We start from the raw sequence: 13,145 nt of genomic DNA on the forward strand, positions 1-13,145 counted from the left end.
CACTTCCACAGTCAGACCAATTTCTCTAAAAGTTGATGGATACTGTTGGTAGGGACGACCTACCAGGGACAAGTTACAGTGGCTGTGTCTCTGGCACCAAGACTGGACCCTCAGCTCAGAAGGGAAGGAGGGAAAAGAGGAGAGCAGTAGTGATAGGGGATTCGATAATTAGGGGGACAGATAAGAGATTCTTTGGAAGAGATCGAGAATCCTGGATGGTCTGTTGCCTCCCTGGTGCCAGAGTCCGCGATATCTCAGATCGAGTTCTCAGTATTCTCAAGAGGGAGAGTGAGCAGCCAGATGTCGTGGTCCATGTAGGGACCAGTGACGTGGATAGGAAGAAGGAGGACTATTGGGTGGTTATAGACCACCCAATAGTCAGCAAGAATTGGAGGAGCAAATCTGCAGAGAGATAGCAGACGACTGCAGGAAACATAAAGTTGTGATAGTAGGGGATTTTAATTTTACATGGACTTCAGTAAGGCCTTTGACAAGGTCCTGCATTGGAGGTTAGTTAGGAAGATTCAGTCGCTAGGTATACATGGTGAGGTAGTAAATTGAATTAGACATTGGCTCAATGGGAGAAGCCAGAGAGTAGTAGTAGAGGATTGCTTCTCTGAGTGGAGGCCTGTGACGAGTGGTGTGCCACAGGGATCAGTGCTGGGTCCATTGTTATTTGTCATCTATATCAATGATCTGGATGATAATGTGGTAAATTGGATCAGCAAATCTGCTGATGATGCGAAGATTGGAGGTGTAGTGGACAGTGAAGAAGGTTTTCAAAACTTGCAGAGGGATCTGGACCGGCTGAAAAATGGCAGATGGAGTTTAATACAGACAAGTGTAAGTTATTGCACTTTGGAAGGAAAAACCAAGGTAGAACACACAAGGTAAATGGTAGGGTACTGCAGAGTGCAATAGAACAGAGGGATCTAGGAATACAGATACAAAATTCCCTAAAAGTGGCGTCACAGGTAGATAGGGTAGTAAAGAGAGCTTTTGGTACAATGGCCTTTATAAATCAAAGTATTGAGTATAAGAGTTGGAATGTTATGGTGAGGTTGTATAAGGCATTGGTGAGGCCGATTTTGGAGTATTGTGTGCAGTTTTGGTCACCAAATTACAGAAAGGATGTTAATAAGGTTGAAAGAGTGCAGAGAAGGTTTACAAGGATGTTGCCGGGACTTGAGAAACTGAGTTACCGAGAAAGGTTGAATAGGTTAGGACTTTATTCCCTGGAGCATAGAAGAATGAGGAGAGACTTGATAGAGGTATATAAAATTATGCTGGGTATAGATAGATTGAATGCAAGCAGGCTTTTTCCACTGAGGCCAGGGGAGAAAAAAACCAGAGGTCATGGGTTAAGGGTGATGGGGGAAAAGTTTAAAGGAAACATTGGGGGGTGGTCTTCTTCACACAGAGAGTGGTGGGAGTGTGGAATGAGCTGCCAGATGAAGTGGTAAATGCGGGCTCACTTTTAACATTTAAGAAAAACTTGGACAGGTACATGGATGAGAGGTGTATGGAGGGATATGGGCCAGGTACTAGACAGAAAAATGGTTTGGCACAGCCAAGAAGGCCCAAATCTGTGCTGTAATGTTCTTTGTTTCTATGGAGGAGGTCCTGCAAAGAGAATTTAAGGAATTAGGTGTGACAGGACAGGACCTCCAGGGTTGCAATCTCAGGACTGCTAACCATGCCAAGTGATAGTAAGGCTAGAAATAGGAAGATAATGCAGCTAAATATGTGGCTAAGGAGTTGGTGCATGAGGGAGGACTTCATGTTTCTGGACAATTGGGCCTTGTTCCAGGGAAGGTGGGACCTGTTCCAGCAGGACTGTTTGCACCTGAACTGCAGGGGGACTAACATCCTTGCAGGAAAGTTTGCTAGTGCTGCTCCAGGGGTTTAAACTAGATTTGCAGGGGGAGGGGAACCAGAGTGATAGTGAGGTGGAGGAGGATAAAGGTCATGCGAGAGCTGTAAGTGGAGATCGTGGAGTAAAGCCAGATTTAACATATAAAGAGGCTTTGAGGAAAGAGAAACAGAATAAAGGGTGTAAAGGTAGTAAGGTAGAAGGGCTAAAGTGTGTGTACTTCAATGCAAGAAGCATCAGGAACAAAGGTGATGAACTGAGAGCTTGGATACATACATGGAATTATGATGTAGTGGCCATTACAGAGACTTGGCTGGCACCAGGGCAGGAATGGATTCTCAATATTCCTGGATTTCAGTGCTTTAAAAAGGATAGAGAGAGGGGAAAAAGGGGAGGAGGGGTGGCATTATTGGTCAGGGATACTATTACAGCTACAGAAAGGGTGGGTAATGTAGCAGGACCCTCTTTTGAGTCAGTATGGGTAGAAGTCAGGAACAGGAAGGGAGCAGTTACTCTATTGGGATTATTCTAAAGGCCCCCTGGTCGCAGCAGAGATACCAATGAGCAGATTGGGAGGCAGATTTTGGAAAGGTGCAAAAATAGCAGGGTTGTTATCATGGGTGACTTTAACTTCCCTAATATTGATTGGCAGCTGATTAGTTCCAATGGTTTAGACGGGGCAGAGTTTGTTAAGTGTGTCCAGGATGGATTCCTGTCACAGTATGTTGACAGGCCAACTAGGGGGAATGCCATATTAGATCTAATATTAGGTAACGAACCGGGTCAGGTCACAGATCTCTCAGTGGGTGAGCATCTGGGGAACAGTGACCACCGCTCTCTGGCCTTTAACATTATCATGGAAAAGGATAGAATCAGAGAGGACAGGCAAATTTTAATTGGGGAAGGGCAAATTATGAGGCTATAAGGCTAGAACTTGCAGGTGTGAATTGGGATGATGTTTTTGCAAGGAAAATGTACTATGGACATGTGGTCAATGTTTAGGGATCTTTTGCAGAATGTTAGGGATAAATTTGTCCCGGTGAGGAAGATAAAGAATGGTAGGGTGAAGGAACCATGGGTGACGAGTGAGGTGGAGAATCTATTCAGATGGAAGAATGCAGCATACATGAGGTTTGGGAAGCAAGGATCAGATGAGTCTATTGAGGAATAGAGGGTAGCAAGAAAGGAGCTTAAGAAGGGTCTGAGGAGAGCAAGAAGGAGGCATGAGAAGGCCTTGGCGAGTAGGGTAAAGGAAAACCCAAGGCATTCTTCAATTATGTGAAGAACAAAAGGTTGACAGGAGTGAAAATAGGACCGATTAGAGATAAAGGTAGGAAGATGTGCCTGGAGGCTGTGGAAGTGAGTGAGGTCCTCATTGAATACTTCTCTTCGGTATTCACCAATGAGAGGGAACTTGATGACGGTGAAGACAATATGAGTGAGGTTGATGTTCTGGAGCATGTTGATATTAAGGGAGAGGAGGTGTTGGAGTTGTTAAAATACATTAGGGCGGATAAGTCCCCGGGGCCTGATGGAATATTCCCCAGGCTGCTCCATGAGGCGAGGGAAGAGATTGCTGAGCCTCTGGCTAGGATCTTTATGTCCTTGTTGTCCACGGGAATGGTACCGGAGGATTGGAGGGAAGTGAATGTTATCCCCTTGTTCAAAAAAGGTAGTAGGGATAGTCCGAGTAATTATAGACCAGTGAGCCTTACATCTGTGGTGGGAAAGCTGTTGGAAAAGATTCTTAGAGATAGAATCTATGGGCATTTAGAGAATTATGGTCTGATCAGGGACAGTCAGCATGGCTTTGTGAAGGGCAGATCCTGTCTAACAAGCCTGATAGAGTTCTTTGAGGAAGTAACCAGGCATATAGATGAGGGTAGTGCAGTGGATGAGATCTACATGGATTTTAGTAAGGCATTTGACAAAGTACCGCACGGTGCGCTTATTCAGAAAGTCAGAAGGCATGGATCCAGGGAAGTTTGGCCAGGTGGATTCAGAATTGGCTTGCCTGCAGAAAGCAGAGGGTCGTGGTGGAGAGAGTACATTCAGATTGGGGGGTTGTGACTAGTGGTGTCCCACAAGGACTGGTTCTGGGACCTCTACTTTTTGTGATTTTTATTAACGACCTGGAAGTGGTGTTAGAAGGGTGGGTTGGCAAGTTTGCAAACGACACAAAGGTTGGTGGTGTTGTGGATAGTGTTAAGGATTGTCGAAGGTTGCAGAGAGACATTGATTGGATGGAGGAGTGGGCTGAGAAGTGGCAGATAGTGTTCAACCCTGAGAAGTGTGAGGTGGTACTCTTTGGAAGGATAAACTCCAAGGCAGAGTACTAAGTAAATGGCAGGATACTTGGGAGTGTGGAGGAGCAGAGGGATCTGGGGGTACATGTCCACAGATCCTTGAAAGTTGCCTCACAGGTAGTTAAGAAAGCTTATGAAGTGTTAGCTTTCATAAGTCGAGGGATAAAGTTTAAGAGTTGCGGGATAATGATGCAGCTCTATAAAACTCTGGTTAGGCCACACTTGGAGTATTGTGTCCAGTTCTGGTCGCCTCACTATAGGACGGATGTGGAAGCATTGGAAAGGGTACAGAGGAGATTTACCAGGATGCTGCCTGGTTCAGAGTATGCATTATGATCAGAGATTAAGGGAGCTAGGGCTTTACTCTCTGGAGAGAAGGAGAATGAGAGGAGACATGATAGAGGTATACAAGATATTAAGAGGAATAGATAGAGTGGACAGCCAGCACCTCTTCCCCAGGGCAGCAGTGCTCAATACAAGAGGACATGGCTTTAAGGTAAGAGGTGGAAAGTTCAGAGGGATGTTAGAGGAAGGTTTTTTACTCAGAGAGTGGTTGGTGCGTGGAGTGTACTGCCTGAGTCAGTGGTGGAGGCAGATACACTAGTGAAATTTAAAAGACTACTAGACAGGTATATGGAGGAATTTAAGGTGGGAGGTTATATGGGAGGCAGGGTTTAAGGGTCAGCACAACATTGTGGGCCGAAGGGCCTGTACTGTGCTGTATTGTTCTATGTTCTAAGTCAACACCAGGGTCCAAGTTGTTTTCATTATCCTTGTGAAGAAGTATCTATGCTTATGTATGCTAATTCCTGTAGAGGGAAATGATGCTGTATTTGCAGAATATAAACTTCTACATCCTGCTGTGAAATCCTGGAACAGTAATGGTTAGCAAAACACTTTACAACACTAGAGACCAGAAGATCAGGATTTGATTAGCACCGCTGTCTGTAAGGAGTTTGGACATTCTCCCTGTCAATGGATTTCCACCAGGTGCTCTGGTTTCCCTCACATTCAAAAGAAATAGGCTTAGTCAGGTAATTGGTCACGTGTAAATGGGTAGGATGGACGTGTTGGGCAGAAGTCGCTGTGCTGTATCTCTAAATAAAATAAATCAGTTGACTTATCTGGTGAACGAATCCTGATAAAATGAATTTCGCCTGTTTCCTCAACTGGAAAAAGAGATTATTGCTCCCTGAGTGAAGTTCTTTCGTGTTGCAGGGAAAGACTACACGAAGCCCACACTGAACTACAGAAAAAACGGGAATATATCGATGACCTCGAGCCCACGGTTGACAGCTACAGTAAGTGCTCAGATCTAATCATCATTTGTACTTATGAAACTCCTTGACACAATAGGGCAATGTAATTCAACTACTCAATTGTACTTGTGGACTTTATAGAACAGTGATATAAAAACCAATTTGCACTAATGGAGACCCAACTGAGATATTTAGGCGTGTGAGTAGTGAATCAGGTTTTGCTTTGGAAAAGTTAATTGAGCTAATTCATGGCAGGTTCCAATTTCTCACTGCCAGAAACTGTTCACCTTTTGCCTGCTCCTGAGTCTGTATCACTCTCAAAAGCCTATATTAGACAGAGGTTTAAATTATGCATTCCAATCTGCATGTGACTCTTTTGTTAAATTGATTCTTAACAAGATAATAACCAGCTATCACTCACAATTAAACCAGCTCTGCAGATCTCTTTGGAGAGTAGCAAGAGGAGAACACCAAGCAGGGATCAGCAATAAATGGCATCTGTGCCATGATGTCCACATCCATGAATGAATTGAATAAAGACATTTCTCTTTAGCCAATACACTCTTTGTGGTGCAGGGAACAAAAAATGACAAAAGGTAGGAAGTAAAGTAAAAAGGAGAATTGGAAGTAAAGAGGGAGCATGAGAAATAAAAGTACCTGAAAATATCCTGCAAGCGTGAATGGGAAAAGAGCACAAGAAGAGATAAAAGATCGAAAAACAAATCTTACTTACCAAGAAAGCTGATGTGGAATTGCTTAAAGTATGGAAAGCACTGCCGGGGAAGAAGTGGAGAATTGTAGGCTTAAATGGTGCTGAAGAATTGGCAGGGAGTTGGGGGGAGCTGAGTTGTTAGCTGCATTGAGGAACTTGGGCCAAGTGGTCATCTTCCGTACTGTGGTTATTCTGTGCTTCAGTAGGTTCGGCCAGTTGCACGATACAGTAGAAGTTCACCTGTGGTCACCTCCTGAACTTTGGACTCTTGATTATTTGTGCCTTGAATTCCCAGTTGATTCTTTTCCATCTATAGCAGCCCGTAAGATTGATGAGCTGCAAGAGGTCTTAAAGAAGAAAGATGAAGACATGAAGGCTATGGAAGAGCGCTACAAGAAGTACCTGGAGAAGGCACGGACAGTAAGTGTCCTAACTACTGCTGTATATTGTCCCTCAGTTCATACTAAGATAAAAAGCAGTTATGTTGTGGCTCAAAAATAGATCTGTGATCTTACAGAACACCTCAGTAATTTTTAAATATCTGTTTGTTTCATAGCTTTAAGTTAAAGCTGCTTAACATATAATTAAAGCCAGGATACAATGAGAAAAGGATAATTGGAAAAGGTCTCAAGTCTGAGTTTCCAAACCGTTTTGTATAGACACAGGTTATCCAGGGAAAGGAGGGTGCACTGTAATTCTAAATGAAATGTAGTTCTAACCCTTTGAGCATTTACCAGTAGAGAACAGATTGACCATCTGATCCTATTTTTATTTTCCCAGGTGATTCAAACTCTTGATCCTAAACAAACTCCAGCAACTGCTCCTGAAGTACAAGCCTTGAAGAATCAGCTCTATGAAAAGGAAGTTAAGATTCAGTTGTTAGAGGTATGACTTTTGTGCAAGAATGTTGAGGAGCTGAGGATATTTAACACATAGAGCTACAGTATTACAGTGGCTTTATTAGAGCTTTTTCACGCTGGATTACCAGGATGGAGAGGCAATGACTATATTGTAAAAAGGAACAGCTTCATACCTGATAAGGATTAATTATAATCCATAAGGCACCAGAATAGAATTAGACCATTCAACCCATCGAGTCTGCCCCATTATTTCATAATGACTGATTTATTATCTTTCTCAATCTCGTTTTCCTGCCTTCTCCCATAACCCTTGATGCCATCAGGAACCCATCAATCTCCACTCAAGGCTATGCAGGTTGAAAGTTATTTTCAAACCCAAGGATTGCCTGATGGGTTGAATGAATGACACTGTCAAGAGTGGGACCTTCATTCAGACAGTCAGTGGGAGTCAAGCATCTATTGTCCAAAAGAACAAAGGCTATCATAGTGGGAGGTTCCAATTAATATTAGTTGAGATAGTGTAAAAGGTGCAAATGGCACAATTCTAAGGCTACGTCCACACTAGACCGGATAAATCCATAACTGAAGCTTTTTCTCTTCGTTTTGACCTGCCATCCACACTGAAACAGCGTTTTCCTCCCCCGAAAACGGAGCTTTCCTAAAACGCTCTCCAGAATGTATAAATCTGAAAACACTGATTGGGCGGTGTAGTGTGTACGGGGTAACCGAAGCTTTTTAAAAACGTTGTCATGACGTGCCGGAACAGATGGTGGCGGCAGGCAGCATTTCATTGTTTTCTTGAACGCTACCTCCAACACCACAACAACAACGACGACAGACAGCTTCAGGAGACTGTCCCTGAGCAGAATGTTACTGCAGCTTTGCAGTATGACAGAGAATTTCAACCTCCCCCACACAACCTAACGATTTCAGAACAGACAGCAACAAGACAGAAGCCAGAAGAGTTAGATATGTACTCACCAAATACTTTGACCCATAACTTACTGAATAAATAAGTACACAAAAATACAACTGCAGATGCTATGGATCAAAGAATATGTACACAATGCTGGAAGAACTCAGCAGGTCAGGCAGCATCCATGAGAAAAGAATAGCCAATGTTTCGGGCCGAGACCCTTCATCAGGAATAAATAAGTATACTCACTTTGCTCTGTTTTCTGTCCTCGCTTGTATGAAGGTGGTTTACCTATTTATGCAAGTTCTTCTCTGATAATAGATATGTAACAGCCTAATGTAACATTGTATGAAAATACAAGGTAACACTGATGCAGACATGTTTTATACATTTAGCAAGGTACTTTATTAATGTATTACTTGTGCAAATATTCAATAGATGCAATTGTCACTACTTACAAAATGTCATTTTAAGTAGTAGCTTATGTTTGGCATAGACATGAAAATGTTAAGGCCAAAAAAGGAAAATTGTAAGTTTCACTTTTACTCAGGTAAAAATAAAATCACTTCTGCCCAGTAACTCATTTTATTGCACATATAAATACAGCAAAATAATAAAGAAAGACATGGCAAAAGTAAAGGCAAACAAATGAGGTAACAGCAAATTTCACTTTTGCCCAGTAACAAGCCTCATTGCATTTAGTTGTAGCTGTCATCCCTTTCATTGGTGAAGAAACTATGACTGTAGGAAATGTTTCCAATACTGTCTGTGAACACCCTGTTGGTTGCCTCCTATGCTCCAGTATTTTTTTTTGTTTTAAGTCCTCCTACATGAGAGCCAACAGCTGTCCATCGTTTGGCAATTTCCTTTTAAGTTTTTAACTGGACAAAGGTGCTCCAAGTCTTTCACGGCAAGATTCAACACCAAACATGTCGCTTGTTTTCTGTAGATGTGTCCTGAGCATGCACAGTAGGAGGAGATTCATCCAAATACCTGTTTTAATGTGGACGGAGGTATTTTGAAAAATGCCTGGTGTGGACGCCTATCGTTTTTACGCAAAACTGGCATTTTCAAAATTGTCCAGTCTAATATGGACATAGCCTAAATTGCTTTCCATAGAACATTATAGCACAGAAACAAAAAAAGGGCCTTTTGTCCCTTTTTGGCTGTGTCAAACCATTTTTCTGTCTAGTCCCACTGACCTGCACCTGGCCCATATCCCTCCATACACCTCTCATCCATGTACCTGTCCAAGTTTTTCTTACGTGTTAAAAGTGAGTCTGCATTTACCACTTCATCTGGCAGTTCATTCCACACACCCACCGCTCTCTGTGTGAAAAAGCTCCCCCCCCAATATTCCCTTTAAACTTTTTCCCCTTCACCCTTAACCTATGTTTTTTTTCTCCCCTAGCCTCAGTGGAAAAAGCCTGTTTGCATTCACTCTATCTATACCCATCATAATTTAATATACCTCTATCAAGTCTCCCCTCATTCTTCTGTGCTGCAGGGAATAAAGTCCTAACCTATTCAACCTTTCTCTGTAACTCAGTTTCTCAAGTCCCGGCAACATCCTTGTAAACCTTCTCTGTACTCTTTCAACCTTATTAATATCCTTCCTGTAATTCGGTGACTAAAACTGCACACAATACTCCAAATTCGGCCTCAGCAATGCCTTACACAACCTCACCATAACATTCCAACTCTTATACTCAGTACTTTGATTTATAAAGGCCATTGTACCAAAAGCTCTTTTTACTACCCTATCTACCTGTGACACCACTTTTAGGGAATTTTGTATCTGTATTCCTAGATCCCTCTGTTCTACTGCACTTGTCAGTGTCCTACCATTTACCTTGTATGTTCTACTTTGTTTTTTCCTTCCAAAGGGCAATGCCTCACACTTGTCTGTATTAAACTCCATCTACCATTTTTCAGCCCATTTTTTCAGCTGGTCCAGATCCGTCTGCAAGCTTTGAAAACCTTTCTCACTGTCCACTACACCTCCAATCTTTGTATCATCAGCAAATTTGCTGATCCAATTTACCACATTATCCAGATCATTGATATAGATGACAAATAACAATGGACCCAGCACTGATCCCTGTGGCACACCACTAGTCACAGGCCTCCACTCAGAGAAGCAATCCTCCACTACCACTCTCTGACTTCTCCCATTGAGCCAATGTCTAATCCAATTTACTACCTCACCAAGTATACTTAGCGACTGAATCTTCCTAACTAACCTTCCATCTGGGACCTTGTCAAAGGCCTTACTGAAGTCCACGTAGACAACATCCATTGCCTTCCTTTCATCCAATTTCCTTGTAACCTGCTCGAAAAACTCTTAATAGATTTGTTAAACATGACCTACCACACACAAAGTGGTGTTGACTCTCCCTAATGAGTCCCTGTCTATCCAAATACTTGGAGATCCTATCTCTTCGTACTCCTTCCAATAATTTACCTGCTACCGACGTCAAACTTACCAGCCTATAATTTCCCAGATTACTTTTAGAGCCTTTTTTTCAACAACGGAACAACATGAGCTATCCTCCAATCCTCTGGCACCTCACCTATAGATACCAACATTTTAAATATATCTGCCAGGGCCCCTGCAATTTCAACACTAGTCTCCTTCAAGGTCCGAGGGAATACCCTGTCAGGACCTGGGGATTTATCTACTCTGATTTTCCTCAAGATAGCAAGCACCTCCTCCTCTTCAATCTGTATAGGTCCCATGACCTCACTACTTGTTTGCCTTATTTCCATTGGCTCCATGCCAGTTTTCTTAGTAAATACAGGCACAAAAAACCCATTTAAGATCTCCCCCATTTCTTTTGGTTCCATACATAGCTGACCACTCTGATCTTCAAGAGGACCAATTTTATCCCTTACTATCCTTTTGCTCTTAATATACCTGTAGAAGCTCTTTGGATTATCCTTCACCTCGACTGCCAAAGTTACCTCATGTCTTTTAGCCCTCCTGATTTCTTCAGTATTTTTTTGCATTTTTTATACTCCTCAAGTACCTTATTTGCTCCCTGTTTCCTATACATGTCATACGTCTCTCTTTTCTTCTTTATCAGAGTTCCAATATCCTTAGAGAACCAAGGTTCCTTATCCTTATTCACTTTGCCTTTAATCCCGACAGGAACATACAAATTCTGCACTCTCAAAATTTCTCATTTGAAGGCCTCCCACTTACCAACGACATCCTTGCCAGAGAACAACTTGTCCCAATCCACACTTTTTAGATACTTTCTCATTTCTTCAAATTTGGCCTTTTTCCAGTTTAGAACCTCAACTCGAGGACCAGATTTATCTTTATCCATGATCAAGTTGAAACTAATGGTGTTATGATCACTGGAACCAAAGTGTTCCCCTACACACACTTCCGTCACCTGTCCTAACTCGTTTCCTAATAGGAGATCTAATATTGCATCCTCTCTAGTTGGTACCTCTATATATTGATTTAGAAAACTTTCCTGAACACATTTTACAAACTCTAACCCATCTAGACCTTTAACAGTATGGGAGTCCCAATCAGTATGTGGAAAATTAAAATCCCCTACTATCACAACTTTATGTTTCCTGCAGTTGTCTGCTATCTCTCTGCAGATTTGCTCCTCCAATTCTCGCTGACTATTCGGTGATCTATAATACAACCCTATTAATGTGGTCATACCTTTCCTATTTCTTAACTCCACCCATATGGCCTTGTTAGACAAGCCTTCTAATCTGTCCTGCCTGAGCACTGCTGTAACATTTTCCCTGACTATCAATGCCAACCCCCTCCACCTTTCATCCCTCTGCCTCTATCATGTCTGAAACATCAGAACCCTGAAACATTAAGCTGCCAGTCCTGACCCTCCTGTAGCCAAGTTTCACTAATGGCTATAATGTCATAATTCCACGTGTCAATCCACGCCCTCAGCTCATCAGCCTTCCCCCCAATACTCCTCGCATTGAAATAGACACACCTCAGAAGATTATTACCACCATACACAACCTTACTATTTGTGACTTTGCATGAAACTTTAACATCATTTATTTTCACCCCCGCTCCACTATCTACTCCGGTTGCCATCCCCCTGCAAATCTAGTTTAAACACCCCTGCCCCCGCCCAATAGCACTAACAAACCTCCCTACAAGGATATTGGTCCCCCTGTAGTTCAGGTGTAACCTGTCTCTCTTGTACTGGTCCCCAGCAATCCTGAGATTACCACCCTCAAGGTCCTGCTTTTTAACTTCCCACCAAGCTCTCTATAGTCACTCTTCAGGACCTCCTCACTCTTTCTTCCTATGTCATTGGTACCGATGTGTACCATGACTTCTGGCTGCTCACCCTCCCATTTCAGAATGCTGTGCACGCGATCAGAAACATCCCTGAACCTGGCACCCAGGAGGCAACAAACCATCCGGGAGACTCTGTTGCGACCACAGAACCTCCAATCTGTATCTCTAACTATCGAGTCCCCTATCACTACCGCTCTCCTCTTCTTTCCCCCTCTCTTCTGCACTGCAGAACCAGACTCAGTGCCAGAGATCTGGCTGCTGCAGCTTGTCCCAGGTAAGTCATTCTCTTCCCCCCCCCCCCCCCCCCCAAAACAGTATCCAAATCAGTATACTTGTTGTTGAGGGGAACGGCCACAGGAGAGCCCTGCTCTGCCTGCACTTTCCCCTTCCCTCGCCTGACGGTAACCCAATTACCTGTGCGCTGCTCCTTTGGCATAACTACCTCCCTGTAGCTACTGTCTATAAACTCCTCATTCTCCCAAATGATCCGGAGGTCATCCAGCTCCTGCTCCTGTTCCCTAACGCAGTTGTTAGGAGCTGCAGCTGGATGCACTTCTTGCAGGTGTCGTTGTCAGGGACACCAGAGGTCTCCCTGACTTCCCACAGCCTGCAAGAAGAGCATTCCAACATCCTGCCTGGCATTCTCTCTACTCTAAACAAACAAAACAAAACTTACCGGAACCTACCCTCACCTCTGCCTGTTCATGCCGAAGCCTGTTGAGCCAAAGCCGTCCCACTCTGACTCAGTCCACTCCAACGATGGCAGTCTTTTTTTTAAACCTTTGGTGCGCTACATCACTTGCCTGTGCAATCTAGCCTCTTTTCCCCAATCAGTTAAAAAAAATGGCTTCTCTCCGAGATGCCTTTACTTCTTCACTCTTCACCTCTTGCTTCGATTTAGCTTCGAGTATCTAAAATGTCA

The 13,145-nt window shown here is 43.2% G+C and overlaps 1 protein-coding gene across 2 annotated transcripts in view; it reads left to right on the forward strand.

Annotated features, from left to right (window-relative positions):
* hook2 (hook microtubule-tethering protein 2) overlaps nucleotides 1–13,145 on the forward strand; it is a 112,605-nt gene that overhangs the window by 81,605 nt on the left and 17,855 nt on the right. For both annotated transcript variants that reach the window (XM_073068953.1, XM_073068954.1), the window contains exons 18-20: nucleotides 5,398–5,480; nucleotides 6,467–6,570; nucleotides 6,931–7,035. In XM_073068953.1, the coding sequence (XP_072925054.1) occupies nucleotides 5,398–5,480; nucleotides 6,467–6,570; nucleotides 6,931–7,035 (292 nt within the window). The remainder of the gene's footprint in view (nucleotides 1–5,397; nucleotides 5,481–6,466; nucleotides 6,571–6,930; nucleotides 7,036–13,145) is intronic.

Source organism: Hemitrygon akajei, chromosome 16, assembly GCF_048418815.1.
Source record: "Hemitrygon akajei chromosome 16, sHemAka1.3, whole genome shotgun sequence".
NCBI classification, from domain to species: Eukaryota; Metazoa; Chordata; class Chondrichthyes; order Myliobatiformes; family Dasyatidae; genus Hemitrygon; species Hemitrygon akajei.